The following is a 21,836-nucleotide window of genomic DNA, read 5'->3' as shown; positions in this document are numbered from 1 at the left end:
AATCTGATTGGTCATGAGATGAGATGGGGAGTGTCTCTTTGGTACAACTACTAACTAACATCTGACATCTTGTATTTTAACAAGTCACAGAAAAAAATGTTGTGAACCACTGCTTTCATCTTTAACCATGACTTTCATAAGTTTGTGATGTGTTTTTCTATTTAAATTATGCATCTTTGTTTGTGAAATAAATGAGGTGGAGTAAAAAGTACAGCAATTCCCTCTGAGACACATCAGGGTAGAATTTAAATTAGTATAAAATGAAAACACTCAATTTAGAAACAAAAAAACAACACAATGCCAGTGGACAAATGCTGCCTGGTTTTGTAGCTTTATTTTCTGAGAAAACCATTGAGATAAAAAAGATCTTTTCGCAGAGTGTCCCGGCTGAGATAGGCAGCGGTAACAGACAGCCAGTTACCCGGCGTCTGACAGAGCTGCTATTGTAAAATGATGGATGCAATTTCTAGACAATCAGATGAAAGAGGTTATTCCAGCAGCAGCCTGAGTAACACCTCAAACAACTCAAGAGCTCAAAGTGTGGAAACAGGCAAAAGTAAAATGATTGTGGCTTTGTGGGTATTGATCTAGGTGGTTATTGGTCAGTTTCTGATCAAATAAATGTCACATTAGAAGTTTTTTTCTCACAGATCACAATAAAAATGTGTCACGGTCCAATCACAGCACAGGGAGCTCTGCCGCGTCGAGGAGTTCTTGTCCCAACTCTGACTGTCGCAGGGCGAAGAATGTGACACCTGAACTGTACGCTGCAGGGACCCGGATGTGTGTTAACCTGGATCCCTCCTCTTCCTCTTCCTCTTCCTCTTCTTGGACCATCCGTCTCACCTGACCTGAGAAAAACAGAGAAAAATGTGTTTGACAAGATGAATGCAGAAGTGCAAAAAAAAAAAAAAAAAAGAAAGCGCAGAAATTACCCTCCACATCCAGGTCCTTCCAGCGCTGGCTGTCCGAGAGGCTGGACAGACAGGAGTCGGGGGTGAACCTCTGCAGGACGTCCTCTCGACGAATCAGCAGCTCAGATTCACTGCAGAGTCTCTGGTGCAGCTCTCCCTCGCTTTCTGGAGATTTGATTTGATTTGATTTGATTTTTATTTGTCTCAAACAAGCACATCAAAAGACAAACAATCTATGTAACAAGAAACGCAACAATAATGATACTGTGCAAGTTTGAGAAGGGGCTGAAGGAAGCAAAGCTTATCAAGTTCAGCCCCCCCGCCACATTGTGATTCATGATACAGTACATCTGTAGTTCCATACAATTCAGAAGATTAAAAACATATTGCTTTAACATGAAATAAGACCATGATTATAAATAAAAAGAGTAAAATTAGCTGTCCAGTTCTTTATAGCTGTCCAAGAGTGTATGTTTGTACTTACTTTTAAATTGTTTTAAGTTATTGCACATTTTTATATCCTCATCTAGTCTATTCCACATTTTTACACCACAAAAACAGATGCTAAAACTTTTCAGGGTAGAATGGATGGTAGATTGTTTAAAGTTACAGTTCCCTCTTAAATCATATATGCTTTCTCTGACCATAAGACAATTCACACATGAAGTATAGGAACCTATCAACGTCAGAGGCCTGAGAGTCTCCATCCTCTCTTTACTCACCTACATCTATGGGATTGGTCATGAACACAGCGTGGGGAGCGACCCCGAATATGAGCTGGTGGTGCCAGGCGTCGGGCACCTCCTCTCCCTCGGGCACGGCCAGCTGCATGTTCATGGTTGCCACGGGAACGGCGCCTTTTTTAATCCAGGAGGCGAGCCAGGGGACCAGCTTCACCCGCCGGCGAGGGTGAAGGTGGAAGAATCGGCCCGTCACCTTCCCGTCGCTGGCCGCCTCCGCCCCGGATATGAGCTGAGCGTGAGTCGCACCTGGGTCAGTGTAAAAGCAACGGGTCAGTTCATTATATTTAAAGGGATAGTTCAACATTTTTGCCCATTGTCATAATCCTTATAGTTTTAGGAGTAGGATCGTTATCTTTAATTGTCAGTGCAAGCTAATTTTACAACGGCAGAGCAGAGCCGCAAGCTGCTCAGAGCTACACTACGGTGGCTAATGGGATTTCTTGGTTTCCCTCATCAAACTCATCAAATACACAATCCAACAACTCCAAAACGCTCTGGTGGGCAAGTTGTGACCTGCACATTCACCACGCTATGAGATAATAACAGAACATTACGAGACAAGAGTTGTTTTTGAGGTAAATTCATGCAAAACTGCTGATGTGCGTTGCCTTCAGGGACAGTTTTTCAGCTAGCAGTCTCTGCATTTCCCTCTAAAACAACTCTGTCTCGTAACGTTCTGTTATTATCTCATAGCGTGGTGAATGTGCAGGCCACAACTTGTCCACCAGAGCGTTGTGGAGTTGTTGGATTGTGTATTTGATGAGTTTGATGAGGGAAACCAAGAAATCCCATTAGCCTCGGTAGCGTAGCTCTGAGAAGCTTGCGGCTCTGCTCCGCCATTCTAAAAATAGCTTGCACCAACAAATTAAGGTAACGAACCTGCTGCTATGACTATAGGGATTATGGCAATCCCTTTAAGATCGATGAATAGGCTATGTGTGTTTCCTTTTGTCTCTTAAAAGGGGGAAGGGGCAGCTTGGGCTAAACGACAGAAACGTCAGAAACATCACTGTAAAAAGGGTGTAACCGAGCTGAAAAAGTCAATTACAGTGTCTCCCTCTGAGAGACATAAAACTCTTTGTCTAATTCAAGAGGGTACTTTTGAATTTGCCTGGTTGGCAGTGCAACCAGCTGTCACGCTGGCAGGAAGCCGCACTTCTGGGTTCAAGACGTTACTCTGCCTCATTCCGTGAGAGAAGTTATAGTCCCCGCTCACATCTGTGACACCTGAGATATTACTGCCTGTTGAGCCGAGTTAAGATATGCGCCTATACAAAGTCATCCTTTATGTATTAATATTTCATCACCTGAAATGTCACAGAGCAGTCTGCAGGAGTCAGAGCTCAAGCCAAGTGTTTAGAGTGTAATATCTGCCAATTTAGTGACATAAATTAAAGAAGCAAAGAGTAAAAGGAACATTAATGTGAACAAAAACTCCTTTTATTCCCCTGTGTTCTCGTCTCTCACTGGGATCTTTCACTGTGGAGCAAAGCGCTGCAGGAGAAATCATGAGGAGCTTCCTGACAGTCGATGTTGATGATGCTGACTCAGACGTTGCTGCTGCTTATGTGATGAATTAATGATAAAAGGTGTGAGAGCTGCCAATTAATAAAATGAATCTATACGTGTGTGTGCCCTGCTTCATAAACCTGAGGCAAAGACTGAGTCTGTTTATTTCTGCTGCAGTCTGGAGCCTGCAGTCAGTTTCACGCCTCTCGGTGTAAATAAAACACTGTTTTTACCAAAAACCTGGGTCTTGTCATCACTTGTCTGAATTTTTATTTGTAAAATTCATCTGCAGCTTCTACCAGAGCAAAAAGTCCTGAAACCAAAAACCTGCAAAATATCAAATCACTGGATCAGGACCGAGATGATTTAAGGTAAAACAGCTACATGATTTAATTATCAGATAAAAAAGGCCAATTTCCTGAAATTTAGAATCTTTACTGATATAATTATGATTTTAGATTAGAATGTGTGGATTATTAAGAAATCTTCATGATCTGTTGCTTCTTATCACAGTCTAATTTTCTAACAAAGACTTATCTGTTCCTCTGCATAATTATGTGCAGCCAAACTCTGGGACTGGACCCAACCAAAGTTTAAAACTCAAAACCTGTCAAATGACTAAATACAGAACTCACTGTGCAAAAAGTTCTCATGCATGTTTGATTGGACACACAAGAGGTCATGATCAGTGGATCGGACCCTCAGGTGCAGCTTTGGCAGCTGTGTGTCGGGGCGTTTACCGGCTTGGCTGCGGGACAGCAGATAGTCCGGCAGAGGTGACTCATTCCTCCTCAGGTGAGTTTGGACGCAGCGATCGGCCTCCTCGGGGGCCACGTCCACGCCCAGGGCCTTCAGCACGTCCACTACGGCCGTGGCCCCGCAGGCTGACGCTCCGATCTGCAGGGTCTGCCTCTCCAGAGCCTCCTGGAGGGACCACAGGAAGGCATTACCACCTCCTGCCCCCTCCTCCTCCTCCTCCTCCTCCTCAGCTCCAGGGACCTGCTCACACTCTGCCTCCATCTGAGAGCCTCACCTGCAATCACACATCAGATTTAACCTCCATTTACAGTATCAATAACATGCACACTCATATGTTGTATTGGATCTATGTGCAAAAATAGTTCAATGAGTCAAATCAACAATTAGATGATTAAAAACAAACCAGTACCTCCATTAATAATATCCTGCTATGTAAAAGCTCTGCACCAGACCAGGCAGATCTCACACTATTGTTTTACTCTTTAAACTCACTATAACCACTACAATTGTGTGCAAGTAAAGAGGACTGGATCTCACCATGTCCCTGTGACAGGAGAAGCCGGCCGCGACAACAACAATACACAGCGCGCATGCGCAAACTACACGTGGTTTCGCCTCGTTGTTTTTCTTTCTCTTGAAGTGGGACAAGGAGGTCAAGTGACAGCTAGCGCCCCTGCTGGTCGCATGAAGCCATGACAACAGAAACACAGCAGTGGTTTCTAAATGCCTCATCATTTTATTTTGGGTATAAAAGAGAAGAAGAACTCCAACCTAAACAACCCAAAATGACTTGCTGCTATTGTGCTTTTTATTTTTTGTAAATGTTTTTATTGCCTTACTGTGTTTTTATTGAGTGTATGTAAAGTGATGAGCCCTGTCAAAGACAAATTTCTGCTACCCTTTGGGGCAGACAATAAATTATCTATCTATCTATCTATCTATCTATCTATCTATCTATCTATCTATCTATCTATCTATCTATCTATCTATCTATCTATCTATCTATCTATCTATCTATCTATCTAAAAAAAAAGGCAAGTCAATGAATGGTTTCAGTTTGGAGCCGTAGATAAATGTTTTGCACAAATTTGCAAAAAGCCTACTCAACCAAGGTGTATTTTTAAGGGTTAAAGTGATTGAATCTCTGCAGGAGATGAAGAAAATGTTGACTCTTTATGATGAGGAAACTGAAGCTGACACAAGAATGTGGAAGAGGAGGTGTGCCTAATCTTAAATGCTCCTTTGCTCACAAGACTCCAGAGTTACACACAAGCTGTCAGAGTAACAATTTTCCAACACGCCAAGAGATGTCAGTGTTGCTGCACTTGAACGCAGCACGGAGCAGAGCCACATACTGTATGTGGTAATACAGCTGGTACATGGTGTCACTGAGGCTGGGGCTCGGCGACACAGCCTGAGGAGTGTGACGCTGATGGACGCCTCCGTCTTTGTGTCCTACAGTTATCACACAAGGAGGAGACGTCGGGGTTAAATACTCAGAGTACAGGAAGTGGACTCTTTGGTTTTTCCAGAGGCTCTTCATGAAAGGTTTTTAAATTATTTTATTATTCATTTATCTGCCAATTAAACGGCAGCAGTGCAATGCATAAAATCATGAAGATCCACTTCAGGAGCTTCAGTTCAAAAATGTGATCTCAGTGACTTACTGGAGACTGTGGTGTATTTGTTAGTGCCTGACAGGCTGGGTTGAGTTTTTCTGAAACTGCTGATCTCCTGAGATTTTTCCACTCACAGTCTTGAGACTTTTTAATCAGAATGGAACAAAAAAAAAAAAAAAAAATCACCAAAACAACAGAAAAACATCCAGTAAGCAGCGATTCTGTATCAGAGGAGAATGAAAAGACCGACGGGTTGGAGCTCTCCACAGCTGTGAGACGGCTGACTCCTGTCAGTCTGTTTCAGTCTGCAGGGGGACACAGACTCAGCAAGAGGAAAATATTGAAGCCTGATAAAATGCAACCTTGTCTTATTAATATTAATCTGGAGCTCTAATTTGCAGCCCTGAATACTAATGAATCACTGTTTGGCTGTTAATGATCATGTGCCACAGTTGACCAGCTACTAATCATTAGTTCCTGCATGAGCATCTCAACCTGCTTTCATGAACATCTCATTGAGCTCAGTTCAGTGACCTTGAGATGCCTCTTCAGTCTCCAGAGCTGAGAACATCTTCAAGAGCAGATGATGCAGTCATGGCAACGTAAGAAGAGCAATCTGCTCAACATCTAAGAAACATACTGGAGCCAAATGAGTCGGAGCACAGTGCCACCTGGTGGAGGAAAAGCGCTACAAGAAACAAAAAGTCTGGCTCTTGACCACCTAACCTTGACTCTGATGTACTCTCCACTGATCTCAGACCAGTTTGTCGGTGCCTGTAATCATGAACATAGATGCTGGTTGGTTGGTTGGTTGGTTGGTTGGTTGGTTGGTTGGTTGGTATTCCTCTCACCTCCTATTCCTCCTGGTTTTCCACAGCTGCAGTGATGGCCGCCTGAAGAACTGCAAGCAGAACATGATTAAAGCTGACTGGGCTCCCTGAATGTGGTCCAGCAGCCTGTATGAGGCGCGTCAAGGAAGAGATGAGGGAGGAGAGGAGGGAGGGTCTTCAAATGTCCAGGATGAAAGATAGAAACAGAGAGGCTGTCTTATTTTCTTTCATCCCTCTCACAGGCAGCCTTCACCTCAGCATCACCTTTTGCCATTTGCAGATGGGAAGAAGTGGAGGAAAAAGCACCATAGGGGGGTTTCTTATACGATGAAGCCGTCATAAGGCCAACTATTACTCATCATACTTGTCAACAAATATACAAATTTGCCCTTTCACAAACTAAATTTTTGCTTTCTGAAAGAGAAATGAATATAAACACTGGGGGCATGGAAGTTTTCTGAAGCTAAACTGAGTGTATAAAGCTTCATGCATACAGAGCTCTTCCCACATGGCGCCTGTTCATACTGCGTTCCCATCATGCCCTTCTGTTCACACCATAATTACACGACATCAAGTCAAACTCAAAAGTTGCTAACCACAGGCGACGATATCAGCGGTTTGTGACAGGGACGTCGACTCTCACTAAGCGAAAAATAACTACAGGAGTGTCATCAACCTGATGACAACGTGGCTGCGCAGCCTCCATAAAATCCCATATTGAGACCAACGTAGTTCAGCTATTTTAAAAAGGAGCTGCTTTCACTTGTCATAACTGTTCCAAATACAGCATGTACATTAAAGGAGACATATTATGCCTCCTTTCCACAATTTAAAATAGTTCCCAGGTGTCTTAAAGACATGTCTGTGACCATGCTGTGGTCAAAATACATCACAGCTCTTTTCATCCTCTCAAAACAGCGGCTGGTTTCAGTGCCTGTCCCTTTAAATGCAAATAAACCACTGATTGCCCCGCCCCTTCTACCGGTCCCAGGTAGGGTGGTATTATGCAAATTTGAAAACAAGTTACATCACTGGAAGACAACTGAGGGAACAGCTCGTAAAACCACATGGATTTCAACCTGGGGAGCCTGAAAATTACAGATTTCTTTGTCAATTCTCACATTTTGGGGGCGTGAAGGCAAAGAAACACTCAAATATATGTTAAAGAGCCTTCAATAGGTGATATTTCCATAATATGTCCCCATTAAAAGTAGCTCATTCTACACTAGATGGAGGGTTTATCACCTTCAATAAGTCAGAGTAATGGGTAATGGGAGGTTTTCATATACACCTGCTATTATCTCACTAAAAGTCTAAAGGTTGCAGTAGCTTTGCATCTCTACTTAACTGGAAGTCTCTTGCATCCATAATTACATGGTTGTTTCCAAGAAACTTTTCTGAGAGAAACATGATGTATATTATATTGAGTGATAGCTTTGACAACCTAGACAGTCCTGGCTATGAAACACTTCAACCAACAGTCCTTTGGATAAGTGACTACCTGACAGACAGGCCACAGTTACTGCAGCTGCGGGAACCGTCCCCTCACCTCTCATCTTCACCCTGCAGCACCTCTGACTTCACAGCTCCTGTCATGTCGTCTGCACAAGTTCTCAGACGACTCTGCGTTGTGAGCTGTGTGGCGGTGTGGGAGCTGCCACCTGCAGCAAAGTCTGGGGAGAGGAGACAGTGGTGGACTATGCTGCTGACAAATTGATCTGGGTTTCCACCTTTAGCTCTGGGCTGAGGTGAGATCCTCAGAGTGTTGATGCCTTTTTCTGAGAAACATCACACAACAGGTGAAGACAACAACACAAAGGCATTAACAGCAGATGTCACTCTGACTATTGACGTTGTAAAGTAGTGCTAAATGAGATCAAGTTTGTGTTGGGAGAATGTGTGGAAGGAAAATAACGACGGAGCCACTGTCTCTTTTCTCTGATCCACCATTTTTCATGTCTCTGAAGCATGAAATTCATCTCAGAATGTACAGTATATTCACTATGGAAACCACACGCCTATTGACATATGACATTAAATTCATATTTAATGCATTTCAATCATTGTTGACTTTGCTGCGATGAACAAACAGCAGATCGGTGATAGAGGAGCAACACCTGCTGCTACGGTTTTCACACGCAGCACCATGAATCAATAATGAGCTGCAGATATTCTATAGAAACCGCTGTTACATTGAATCTTGCAATTTTCCCAAATCCAAAATAAAAGCTATAACAGGAAGCAGCTCCACAGGTTTTACTTTTGAATGAAGCCTTAATTCAGAAATCAATCAAAATCCAGAGTGATCTATAGGGAAACATCCAAGGGAAGACAATAATTAAAACATCCCAAATTTGCAGCAGCTGAAGCTTCGGTTTTTTTTTTTTTTTTTTTTTTTTTTTTACTTCTGAGACGTCTCCAGTGGACGTGTGGGAGGACAAATTGTCTCCTGGTGGATGAAGATGCAAATGAAGACACCGTCTCAGTTTTGGCTCCATCTGTGTTTGGTCAGTCATATTGCTTTGGCTGTGATATTGTTGGCTATGTGTTTCCTAGTATCCTAATGTCTATTACAGTGAACAGCTGGAGGCCCTTTGAGATTGTTTTTTTTCTATTACACTGTGTCCGTATTGCACATACAATTTATTTAGCTGTCGTCTATTGGAAACCTGCGGAGACTGTGTCATTGTCAGTGACGGCTTCAGGTTAAATGTTAAGTCTCCAACACAATCCCTAAAAAAAACAAGGAGGAGATTTTCCTATAGCAAGAAAAGAGCACATTGGTTAATCCTGTGATCTTTACCACATGTGCAGGAGAAAGGGAGAAAAGTCTGTTGTTAGCTGTGTACAGGCGCGGTCGTCCCCTTGGAATAATACGGGAGGCAGAGTCTATTTAAACACTATCTTCATGACCTCTTGGTGCGTGGCAGCTCTGCAGGGATCTACAGGATTAACCGTCGCCTCTCAGGTGAGCTGAATCATAATAAATAGCAGCGACGCTTTGAAAATACCCATAACGGCACATTAGCATTGAAATGAGGTAGCACTTTTGTCAGTAGGCAGGCAGTCCCGGGTCACGGAGACAAACGTTGGAATACCGCCGGAGGGACTTCAGCACACACTCCTCCGTCCCCTCGACTGCCTGCTACGCCGACGCCGCTAATGTCAACACTGTTAACATCCTGGCTCGTTTGCAGAGGAGCAGGAGATGAATTTCTTTAAAGTGCTGGAAGCTATCCATTCTACAACCAGGCTCACCTCACATGCATGGCCCCTTTTTTTTTTTCTCTCCCCTCCTCCATATGCTGTAAAATTTCAGGGTCTATTCAAAGACCCTGAAAGGACTTCTCTGTATTTAGCTGTAAAACATTTCTTGCTGTGAACTTACCTTTATGGACGCCCATTATGGAAGAAGGACACAGGGAACAATCGCTGCACACCTGAGCATAAATGATCAGAACAAACATTAAAGGGACAACGAGGAGTTTCTATTTGGTTATAAAAAAGTCTCACGTTAATGTGGATGAATCTACACTACCCACACTTGTTAATGGGCCCATTTTCGATAAATATATCGTTTTGTCTCCATCGTTATTTTGTTATTATTAGTGGTGGTGGAAATGCCGGGCGAGCCGACCAGCGTTTCTTTACTTTCGGTTTCGCGACGAGTCATGAGAATAACGCCACCGAATCGCCGCTTATGGTCGGAACTACGACGGTATGTGATCGTCTTCCAACCTCTGACTTTAATTCTTGATGAATGAAAACATGAGTCTGTCTTGCGCCGCGGAGGCTCATAAATGTAGTGTGAAAACGCTTCGCTTCTCCAAAACTCCTCGTTGTCCCTTTAAGTCTCTGTGGGGTTTCACTGGACTCAGAGTCTCACTTAGCCTACATAAACGGTGACTTGTAGGCAGGTATTAACTTGAGGGAAGGAAAGAACAGTTAGAACATGAGTCACTGCCCTCACCTGCAGAGCTAAATTGTCAATAAACTATATTTCTTATAATATAGCCTATATATAATATTCTAACCCCATTCACTGGCCTGCTCTCTCATTGTTAAAGGGATAGTTCAACATTTTGGCAAATTGGCCCATTGCCATAATCGCTATAGTCATAGCAGTAGGTTCATTACCTTTAATTGTCGGTGTAAGCTATTTTCAGTACGGCGGAGCGCAGCAGCTGGCTGCTCAGAGCTACGCTATGGAGGCTAAGGGAATTTCTTGGTTTCCCTCATTAAACTCATCAAATTCAACATCCCAAAACTCCACAGCGCTTTTGTAGACAAGTTGTGAGCTGCACAACCACCACGCTATGAGATAACGACGGAACGATACGAAACGGAGCCGTTTTCGAGGTAAATACAGGGTAAATACGGAGACTGCTTGCTGAAAAACTGTCCCTGAACGCAACGCGCATCAGCGGTTTTGTATGAATTTACCTCGAAAACGGCTCCGTTTCGTATCGTTCCGTCATTATCTCATAGCGTAGTGGTTGTGCAGCTCACAACTTGTCTACAAAAGCGCTGTGGAGTTTTGGGATTTTGTATTTGATGAGTTTAATGAGGGAAACCAAGAAATTCCCTTAGCCTCCATAGCGTAGCTCTGAGCAGCCAGCTGCTGCGCTCCGCTGTACTAAAAATAGCTTACACCTACAATTAAAGGTAACGAACCTACTGCTATGACTATAGCAATTATGGCAATGGGCCAATTTGCCAAAATGTTGAACTATCCCTTTAATATAATGACACATAAATGTTCTCTCAGTGGCAAATAAAAGATTTCCTTCCTCTGATTGTTCTGTACTTTGATTTGATTTCACTTCATAATCCAGCATATTCCAAGAATAATCAGAGCCTATTTGTACTCTAAGTTGGCTGTCATTTTGATCTCCCTGCACACCTGTAAAGTTTCATGATGCTGCTGTGGTCAAAAACTCTATCCACAGACGAACAGACCAATAAAGATCAATATTTCTAAAGATTTGAGTAGAAAAATTGACAAGAGTATTTCCTGTTTACCAGTTTTTGGATGGTGTCTTCATGATAATATGATTACATGTACCCAGTTGAGGTGTACGAGGCTTCAAATTTCAATAACCAATGAATAAAAAATCCAAACACATCGCTCCTGTTGTCCACTCAAACTCTTTTGAATTGTAGCAGCTTGACAAGAGCTCTGTAACAGCTGCACGGCCCGGTCATGAATACAAATCAAATCATATGCCACTTTCACTTACATCTTCAAGAAGCGCTTGTGGAGAGCAATTCAGTGTGGAAGGTGTGACATGTTTTATTACTGTAAGTAACCACATCATGTATCACATGTGAATAAAAGCAGAGGGAAGTTATTATTTATGAACGTCTGATTAGAAGCTGCTGTTGAGTCGTTCTGTTGAATAAAACGCTTTATTGGCCGCTATCATGTCTGAACAGGATCAGATTCGGGGCCTACCTACCCCAGCGGCTGCAGAAACACACGTCGGAGCTAGCTGTGAGATGCTATACATCATTGCCTAACTGCAAAAACAAACTGTCCTTGGCAGATAATGTTCCATAAAGTTGCTCGAGCCTGCTGATTCTCCTCTCCGCAAGACATTCGTCAGGTTTTCTCTGACACCGAGACAATTTCTGCTCCTTGCTCATATATCACGGCGTTAAAAAAAAAAAAAAAAAAAAAGGTGATGAGTTCTTTTCTGAAGATGTCAGCCTAAAATAGTCGTTCTGACACTCCAAATCACACATGCGACATTCAAGGCGGCTGGTAGAAAACTTTCTCTCTGTTAACTTGCGGCCCCGCTCCGAGGCTGCCATGTCCGAGCCGCCTCACACGCTGATATGGCAGATGTGACTGAAAGGTGCTCTTTAGGTTCAGACACCTGCGTCAGGCAGCCTGGCATTAGCTCATGATGCTCGCTGTGGTAGCTGTCACTGTCGCTGAGTGTCTCCACAACAGAATGCCATTTTCTCGGCTTCGTTTCTCCATCCCCCACCCCCCACACCCCTCCACCTCTCCCTGGGCGCTCGGATTGCAGTTTAGCTATCAACCTCTGACATTTATCAGCTTTCCCTCCAAAACCCAGCTCATCCGAAAACACCTTTTCACTATCCAGGTGGAATTGGTAAAAGTTCAGAGCGGCATCACAGGTTTATGGAGGATGGAGGATGAAGGCGCCCGTCTCCTGAGTTATCTGCCTTAGTGGCGGGAGCTCGGCCCGGACCCTCACCTACATCACAATCATCATCTTCTAGAACATTAATGAACAGGTTTTTGTGCCTCACACTGTGGCAGATCTGTAACAAATACCACTTCACACTCATGCACATCATTTAGGGGCCGTGTCCACCGGACGCGCTTTCAGCTCTGACAGCGCTCTCAGCGCTGCTTTCCCAGCGCTTAGCGCGCTCTCTCTCCCTCGTCAGAACGCCGCTGTTGCTAGGTTACAAAACGAGTCCTCTGACACTTCCGTGTTCCGGCCTTGTTTAATGTAAACACTACAACGAGTGTCAGAAATACACAATAGCATTAGCAGCAGCTTTTGACATGGACCCTGAGGTCGGCCTACCTTCAATACAAGTGTGGGTCATGATATAAACCGAGCCACGTCTCCGGTTGTGTTGCTGTCGGTAACGTAAGTCCCGCCCCTTCTTGATTCTGATTGGTCAGTGCGGGGAAAAGTGACATTGACGAGCGCGGCGCTGTTCTAAAAGTTGAACAGATTTCAACTCGAAGCGCTCTGAGCGTCGCGACAAAAAGAAGCAAGCGCCGAGGGCGTTTTACCGCCGAGGGCGCTGAGCGCTGTGAGCGCCCAACTCAATAGGGTTTGAATGTAAAGTAGACGCCCAGAGCGCTAAAAACGCGTCTGGTGGACACAGCCCCTTAACCTTCATCTTGTGTTAGCTTTCTGCTACCATCTCTTGTGTTAGGTTCAGTTTTGACCCGTGTCTTAAATCAGGTGTAAAAAAACCCCATCAAATTTGTTTTTCTTCTCTTGGTTACATTGTTAGGCTTCCTTATCTTAATATTTTTGGTGTGGGCCCCTAGGCCTTTTTTGTCAGTATACCCCTTGGCTTCAATTTAACTTTCCTCTTGTCAGCTTCCTGCTACCATCTCTTGTGTTAGGGTCGGTTCTGATATGACCCAAGTCTAAAAATTAAAACAATTATTTATCATTCCATTTGTTTCTCATCTCTTGGTTACATTGTTCGGCTTCCTTATCCATGAAAAGGTTGGTTTTACACCTCTGATTTCAGTTTTAACTCTCATTATTGTTCTTATCGTTATAACCGGGTCAAAATTGAACCTAAAACCACAAATGTCATAATTTTAACCAGAGCATTTTAGAATTTTGTGATTTTTTTTGGTTTTATTTTGTTTACATAGAGGTTCCTGACAAAGTCAAAAAGCCTTGATGCTATAAACAAATTTATGTGGTACTTATATGCATTTAAACCTGAAAACAGGGCACTGGTGACCTGAACACAAGAGGAATGTTAAAAGCTGCTGCAAAGACTGCATGACCCCTCTCCTCTTCCCTGCTGGCCTCCTCCAATGACAAACATCTCCGTCATCTAAGACCGTTAAGCTCCTCATACAATCAACATATGAATACAAAACAACAGGAGATGGGGTCTTAAGGACCAAAGCCATGTAAATTACACACAGAACGCGGTACAGAGAATGTGTGCGTGTGAAATCCTCTCATCGCCGCCGCTCACCCTCTTGGCAAACATGAAGCGTCGCCTTAGATCTTCATCTCATCATGTCCTCTGCTTTGACTTCCTTGAGGACTGCTCATTGTTCCAAAGTGATTGGGCCTTAAAGGAGCAGACTCTCGACACCACTGTTTGTTTGTGTGTGTGTGTGTGTGTTGCACAGAGAAAGGCGAAGGAGGAGAGAGGGAGCTTTGGAGAGCCCATCTCCTGATCTAGAACCAATTTCTATGCAAATGCTACGACCTGATTTGGAAGAAGGCGCCATTGTTCGGCGTGGGCAGGCCAGGCTTGGCTGAAGGTGTCGTAACACTCGGCGGCAGAGCGGGTCGACACATAAAGCAGAAGAACATGCTCATATTTCCTGAAGTGACACAGCGGCTGTGTTGCAGCAGTGTGCGTTTACACGGCTGTGACAAACAGCTGTAGGGAAGAATCACATCTCAAGAGGGGGCTGGGAAACTAATCGTGAGACTGTGGGGAAGTGTTCCTCTCAGCCAATGGGGCAGAACCCCGGGCGCTCATATTTCTGCGACCACTACATAAAACCCTGAAGCATCATTCAGGTAACAAATATCGGCGTATGCTTGTTTGATTCTCACAGCAGCCGCACCTTTCATCAAGCGCTGCAGGGGATGTGGCACAAAAGCATCTCTCCCTTCGCCATTAATGGCTGTTTGGCCATGATGTTTTTTTGCTATTGTTGCCAATGGAAAATAGCAAAAAAAGAAGCAACGGCGCCGGTGCTACATTTCTAGGCCGCGTCAAACCACGAAAGTGGAGGAGAGAGGAGCTCCAGGATTTTCAAAAGAATGTATAAATAGAAGGCGAAGGATTTGCTCAGAGATTTGCTGCCTCGCATTTTCATTCACTCGCCATCCTTCACTCACACGCGCACGCACAGCGGGAACTTTGTGCGACTACAGAGGAGTGTGATGACCCCTATTTCACTCGTGTGTTCCTGGATGAGTTCAGAAAAACTAAGCAACTCTCGCCTGCAGCGACTGTGGCAATGCGCCGGCCTGCATACGTTATGTGATTCTGATTTAAGCTCAGGCTACCTCCATCCTCCGTGGGCGGGGGGGCCGTATCACACCTTCAATAAAACATTCCTTATCACCATGCAAACATGCACTGAAGAAAAGTTTTGTACTCTTGCCATTGCGGGAGAGTGAGAGGCGCCAGCTCCTCCAGTTAATTACATGCTCAGATGGTCTGCCTGACACATGCTACTGTAGATCAGTGGCTCTCACAGTCCCGCTCAGGGGCCACTTCCAGCCTATAAAAGACTTCTGAGTGGCCCTTGAACATTTTCCAGTATGAAACATATTCTATCCTGGGGATGCACCACCACCTCTACATTCATTGAGATGGCAGTGCCCATAATTATTGTTTAATAACTCCATCCAAAGCTTCAGTGTTTTTATTACCAGTCTTGAAGCAGCTCGAACTAAAGAGGGTCAATTTTCAACTTTTTTAAAAAAATTTTTTTTAGCTAATTTCTGTTTTGCTTCACTCAATTGTTTTGACATTATGAAGCCAATTGCCTGGTGTTTTCAGTCTTCACCTGGAGACAAATCTAAAAGGCTACTCAGCTGCTACATTTGGCAGCCATTAGTTTTTTCTGCCGTTTGCAAGAACAAAACAAACCGACAACAACAACCATACACTACTCACAAAAAGGTTAAGGATATTTGACAAGAATATCCCTATAAAAAGTTCATGCTACAATGATATTCTATCATGAAAGCCTTTTAAGTAGAAGGTTGCAATGGTTATTTCTAATCTCAAACAAAAGCTAACAACAAAAATCTCAATGTCTCAATAACTTGCTCAAAAATTTGAGCATCGTGGAGAGGAGAGGGAGAGAGAAGAGGACTGAATACAAATTGTCATTGAACCAGAACATTTAGTGGTTCAATAATAATTGAACCACGGTGCTTGTGATTTTTGTGGTTAATGCACCTTGTTGGAGAACAGCATGTTATTCAATAACAACTGGACATGTGCATTCAAAAGTTTAGAGAAGGTTAAATGAAGTTCACCTGTAAAAGGTAATAGTTCATTTGAGGTGCATTCTGAAATGTAATCCAAAAGCCAAACATCCCTAACTTTTTGTGAGTAGTGTATAGAATCCATACTGCACTATCAGTATGTACGAGATGAAGTGTCAGGCCTCCATTTTCAACTGGCTGATAAAAATCAAAGCAGGATGAAATGCAAATTATCGGAGCAATAATCCGTGCGGCGGTATAGCGGCACACCCAGATGAGCACAATTCCATTAAGTGTCATGCATTAAGAGACATAAAACAAATAAGCAAGTTGCATTAGAGCATGAAAATAAAGCATGAAACACACTCTGACACTTTGAATATGGATTTTACACAAAACGCTGACTTGTCCATGAAAAGCAGATTGGATTAACAAAGACAATTATAGGGAGGATGAGAGGCACGTTAAAAAGTGAAACAGAGGGTGACACATATAGCAAATTACATAGGAAATGTTTAAAATACTTCCATTTGTTATTTTTAAGCTTAAATACCAAATGTTAATACGCACTCTTAATGACTGATTTGATAGACTGTCACATGAGCTGATGCTCCATTAATTCATCTCCTTCATTTTTTAATTTCCTTACCTCTCAGTTGACTCTGACCTTTACTAATGATAACTAATGGTGAGTGTTGATGATTGAAGGTTTGAAGACTGGTACTTTTTTTTCTTTTTTCTTTCTCAAATCGTTCACAAATCTTCACTAATTTTGCCCGTCAGACTGTGGAGAGCCTCCTCTATCCGCGGATCAGAAACGGTCCCGTACTGCTGAAGGGCTGCTTCTGAACCGCTCGGCGCTGTTAACCTCATTTCATTCTCAGGATTAATAAGCACCAGACGAGTGAAGCCTCTCAGGGTGCTGCTGAGATCTTTGGCTCAGTGGAAGATTGCTTGCCACTTCTCTGTCTTTCCCACTCATTGGGCGTCTCATTACGGCGGTGCGGGACCGTCGGCTGGAACACCCACCTACGGACATTTCACAACTCCCTCTGCCGTACGTAACACTGGAGGGGAAAGACATTTAACATTTGAATTAAAACCTCGTTAATAATCTATGACTTTTATTGGCCTCTATTAGGGTTGCAAAGGGGCGGAAAATTTCCAGTAAATTTCCGATACATTTCCAGAAACTGGATGGGGAATTTTGGAAATATTCCAAATTGGAAACTTTCCATGGGAATTATGGGAATTTATAGGAATTAACTGGAAATTGGGGGTAATTTAAACAAACTGTATCATATCCAAACATAAATGTAAATATACATATACATAAACAAAACACAACTCCGCCCACACCAGTATGTCTTCCCCAGAATGAGGGAATAAATTAGCTCCATAAAATGCTTTTTTATAAAAGAAAAATAGGTATTTATATAACTGTACACGGCATCTATACAGCATGAAGACAGGGAGCACGGTGAGAAGGGAAATTATCTCCAGATATAAGACAGATCTGGCTCTAGCACCCTTATCCCTCCAACACATGCGTAGCTCGAGAATATATGGGAATAAACGGGAATAAATTCATAAATTGAATAATTTATGGATTTATTCCCGTATATTCTCGTTAATTCCCATGGAAAGTTTCCAACTTTGAAAATTCCTGGAAGTTTGCAACCCTAGCCTCTATTAGGATCTAGATTTTGCATCACAAGGCCTTCTAAATAATAAACACAGACAGGTGAAGGAAGGTTTCTATAAAAGATGACACGTTTTGGTTGAACTGCATCATAATAGATGCTTCCAGCACTTGTATTCCTCGTGTGGGAAAACCACGCTAAATAAATGATTAATTACAGCAGAGTGTTCCTCGACAGTCTCAAATATTTCGGGGAGACAAGCTTTCCCTCTCCCTCAGAGTGCAAATCTAAGGCGCAGGATAATGACCTTGGTTCTTGTCTGTGAAAAAAGAAAGGAGGTGGCGGTGGCGTGGTGGCCTGGCGGGTACAGACACACCTTCCTTATCGGAGAGGTCGCAGGTCCGATCCTAGCCGACAGCCAGTGTGTATCCATCAAAAGCCCCTTTATCCTCTTCAAACGTCCTTCAGCGAGACACTGGACCCCCGACCGGTAAAGACATTCAGACGCTGGTCTGTGAACTAGAAGGATATTGGGATTGTTGCGAGCTCTTATCTGTGTTAAGATCCCTCAGCGTCGGTGTTATGCAGTCATTATTCTTCAGATTATTTATCATGGTACTAGCATCAGCAAAAAACCTCAACTTGTATACAACAACACAGCCTGTGGCGCTGTGCAAGACGCTTCAAAGAAACCCTGCATGTACTAGAATCTAATTTGATCGACTTGTTTGCTGGAGGTATTCATCAAATGTCAACTTTTTTTTTCTTTACAAAGTTTAATCAGTCTCTGTGTGAATTATGTAGGAAGACAAATTCCAATATTTCTCCCAAAGCTATCGGTCGATGTTATATCAACTGACCCACTTCTATGCTGCTGCTGCTGCTGCTGCTGCTGCTGTGATTAATTTACTTCAAAGTGGGAAAACTACAGCAGGAAATAACTTCAAGAGGCCGAGAAACCTTAGGAGCTTCTATGTGCCACATTTTTCATGTAGTGCGTGAGGTAAACACACCAATCCACTCATAGAGCCAATGAGAAAACATTTAGAAGCATGTTCTCCCCTCTAAAAAAAAACATTAATTATGACGTGTGACTGATCAGACTGGGACGCCCTGCAGCCACAGCTTGAACGCTGCACTTGTTGCTCCTGTAAGCTACTTAGCCAGGTATTCAGAGTGAAATCAGTAATTTGCTTCTCTCAGCCTGGACTCCCCTGGGTCCCTGCGCACAGAGGGAAAGAGCCGGAGAAAGTAATGACAACAAGAGGAGAGCAAAGGGAATAGAAACTGTTTACGATCCCCTTTGTGTGAGGTCACATTTTTAATTAGCTCCCAGCTCGGGGAGGATTTGAGTCAAAGTCCCCGGTTGTGTGTAAATTGTTTTATTTGGAGTCTCAGCGAGAACCTGTTCTCTCTTTTTTCTTCCTCCAGCTGTGGACGTTCTATAAAAATACACCGCATTAGAGACCTGCGTGACCCCGCTCCCTGCTCCAGACCTAAATACACCGTGGCGCAAAAGCACAGTGGGAGTCGGGCTGGACACCAGCCGTACTTCAGATTAAACACCATAATTATTAATCCTGAAGCCTCTAATAGAATAGAATAATGTGCCAGTTGCCAAGAGACCGTTGGGTGCTTTATACATGGAGAGGCTTCCTGAGACAGAGAAGAATAGAGCTTATTTGCCACGAGCACTGAAGTGAGGAAACACAGGAGGGTATTTGTAGTGTTGTATTCTCACCACTTCTGGTTTACCCTCTCATGGCCTCACTTCATAGTTTTTGAAAAACAGTTTTTTGCCCAGAGGGTTAAATAAATCTCAAATAACGTCATACAATCGTCTTTACCTTGAGATGAAACTATTATCTATCGTTTTCTATCTCCAAATTATCTTGAGGATATTATTATCTGAAAAGAAATCCAGCATAATACAAAATATTGAGACAGTGCTGAAGGACAAATTAAAAACGGGAGTGTTGACGACTGTAGTAGGCCAATATGTCATAAAACAAATTAAGATAATGCTTTTACATCATGGTTAGAGCAGGGTAGCAAATAGTTGGATGGAGAAACACTGAGTATCAGGCGTCAGTGTTTTAATAAGTGTTAAACTGAAGCAAAGCTTGTTAATTGGATAAATAAAAGGCTCAGACAGGAAATGTAATGAAGGCTATATTCTTGATCAATTTACATTTGGTTCTCTTAAACTTAGTGTAAATGAAGTAAAGCCACCAAGCTGCCACCACAGTCCCAGAGGGAACTAGAGGATATCACTTCCCCTGGCCTGCTGAGGAGAAACGACCTTGAAATCAAAAGAAGTCGTGCACACTGGTGAACAGAGCAGGCAACACATGCTCAGCTGGTATTTAACACGTTTTATGTCGACATTACGCTTGATGTCACCTGATCGTTTCCATACAGGCTACACAGTCTATAAGCTGCTGTATTATAATATCATTCTGAAAGCAGCTGTGGGAATTGGTGGATGGTTAGTTGATGGGACACGGTTTGTTCGTTATATGGAGTCTAATGGGATTAAATTTGCATTTCATACTGAAATATCAGTCTTTAAAGCGGCCATTAACAAGCACCACAGATGTCGCTGTGATGATGGAGACACTTAATGAAGACTGGCAAATAATGGCTGCATTAATTCCTGTGGATTTTTTTCTTCTTTTACATTTTTACCTATCAATCTTCTCTTCATAAGCGGCGGGCCTTCAGCGCAGCACAGCGTGGCGCTCTGGTTTTGATCAGCACACCTCACCAAACAATCAATCTTTTCAATCAGTCGGCATCGCTGCGATCGCACCGTCAACCTCGGGGAGGATGGCAATCACTTTTTGTTTTTATGGTTTTGAAACTGGGGGATGGTGGCGACTTTTTCATGAGAAGTTTTGCAATCAGGAGAAACTCCACGACATCAACCTTTAGCATTTTCACAAGTATCTGCTTGATTTCTTCTTTTGGAAATATTGAGCTTGTGTTGAGGATATTTTCTGAATTTGCAGTGCGTTGGTGTATTTGTGTGCGTTTTCTTACACTGCAGTGTGTCGAGCTCTCAGGGCCAGTGGAAACGTCTGGCAGACAAAACAGAAGACCTAGAAAATCGATCATTGAAGGAAAGGGTCAGTTTTATTTTGTGTACATATAAAAACTGCTGTGTTATTTTGCAGACTGTTTTGTATTGACACTCTGGTATTTAACCTTGTTACTCTGTGATGAGCTACAATATAGGGCTGCAACTAACGGTTATATCATATATATTCATCTGTCAATTATTTAAACGATTAATCGATTAGTTGTTTGGTCAATAAAATGTTTAAAAATGTTGAAAAATGTCAGTGTTTCCTAAACCACAACATGACGTCCTCAAATTTTGTCCAAAACCAAAGAGAGACTCAGTTTATTGTCATAAAGGAACAAAGAAACCAGAAATATTCACATTTAAGAAGCTGAAATCAGAGAATTTGGACTTTTTTTTCTTAAAAAACCACTCAAATTGATTATTTTATTATCCAAATTGATGATTATTGAACTTATTATTAGAGATACATGCTATCTATACTATCTTTATTTCAGACTCTGGGTCCAAGCTAAAACATAGAAATAGGGATTTACATCGTTGATATCAAAAATAGAAATTACTATAAGTTAAAAAGAGACAACTGTACCAGTGTCTCCAGAACAGAGATTGATACCTGGTGGAACTACAGTTAATGTGTGTTATTGTTTGATTAATCGATGAATTGTTGCAGCTCTACTACAATAAAAGATCGATCTGCTAAAAACACATCCCAATGTTTATATTGTGACTGACTGTATGTGCTGAACTGTGGACACTGGAGGCCTTTTGTTTACAGCACAACAGCTCCATCATCACAGATTACACTCAGGCGGAGAGAACCAGCGAGCGCCTGGAAGTAAAACACATTTCAGCTGGGATGCCCCGAGTTATTCACCCCGGCACGGAGCACGAAGGAGGTTGTTGACACTGCAGCGCTCCCGACCATCCAACACGGGGGGGCAGCCCACGCTCTGTGGGGCGCCAGGGTCCCTGAGCGCCAACGGAGGCGAGGTAGAGGGGCGGGGGAGTGCTCAGTTTCATTGTT

The 21,836-nt window shown here is 42.9% G+C and overlaps 1 protein-coding gene and 1 long non-coding RNA gene across 4 annotated transcripts in view; both read right to left on the bottom strand.

Annotated features, from left to right (window-relative positions):
• Positions 1 to 322: 322 nt before the first annotated feature.
• Positions 323 to 7,994, bottom strand: LOC146990908 (uncharacterized). 3 transcript variants are annotated; one of them, XM_085801128.1, is made up of 5 exons: positions 7,924 to 7,994; positions 3,907 to 4,199; positions 1,637 to 1,903; positions 936 to 1,079; positions 323 to 851 (listed from the first exon to the last, which is right to left on the bottom strand). In XM_085801128.1, exons 2-5 carry the CDS (start codon positions 4,184 to 4,186, stop codon positions 679 to 681), a joined length of 864 nt encoding a protein of 287 aa, XP_085657254.1. In that variant the 5' UTR covers positions 4,187 to 4,199; positions 7,924 to 7,994; the 3' UTR covers positions 323 to 678. The 3 variants fall into 3 exon arrangements, with proteins under 3 accessions (XP_085657254.1, XP_085657237.1, XP_085657245.1); XM_085801111.1 differs by lacking the exon at positions 7,924 to 7,994 and adding an exon at positions 4,463 to 4,537; XM_085801119.1 differs by lacking the exon at positions 7,924 to 7,994 and adding an exon at positions 4,335 to 4,491.
• Positions 7,995 to 8,003: 9 nt separating this feature from the next.
• Positions 8,004 to 21,836, bottom strand: part of LOC146990907 (uncharacterized) — a 56,547-nt gene continuing 42,714 nt past the window's right edge. Inside the window, exons 3-5 of the long non-coding RNA XR_015037823.1 lie at positions 9,763 to 9,814; positions 8,105 to 8,152; positions 8,004 to 8,047 (exon numbers count right to left, since the gene is read on the bottom strand). This is a non-coding gene — a long non-coding RNA (uncharacterized LOC146990907). The remainder of the gene's footprint in view (positions 8,048 to 8,104; positions 8,153 to 9,762; positions 9,815 to 21,836) is intronic.

This window comes from Trachurus japonicus, chromosome 2, assembly GCF_045865225.1.
Source record: "Trachurus japonicus isolate A0001 chromosome 2, Traja_1.0".
NCBI classification, from domain to species: Eukaryota; Metazoa; Chordata; class Actinopteri; order Carangiformes; family Carangidae; genus Trachurus; species Trachurus japonicus.
Note: the sequence above shows the minus strand (reverse complement) of the source record. Positions and strands in the feature narration are given on the sequence as shown.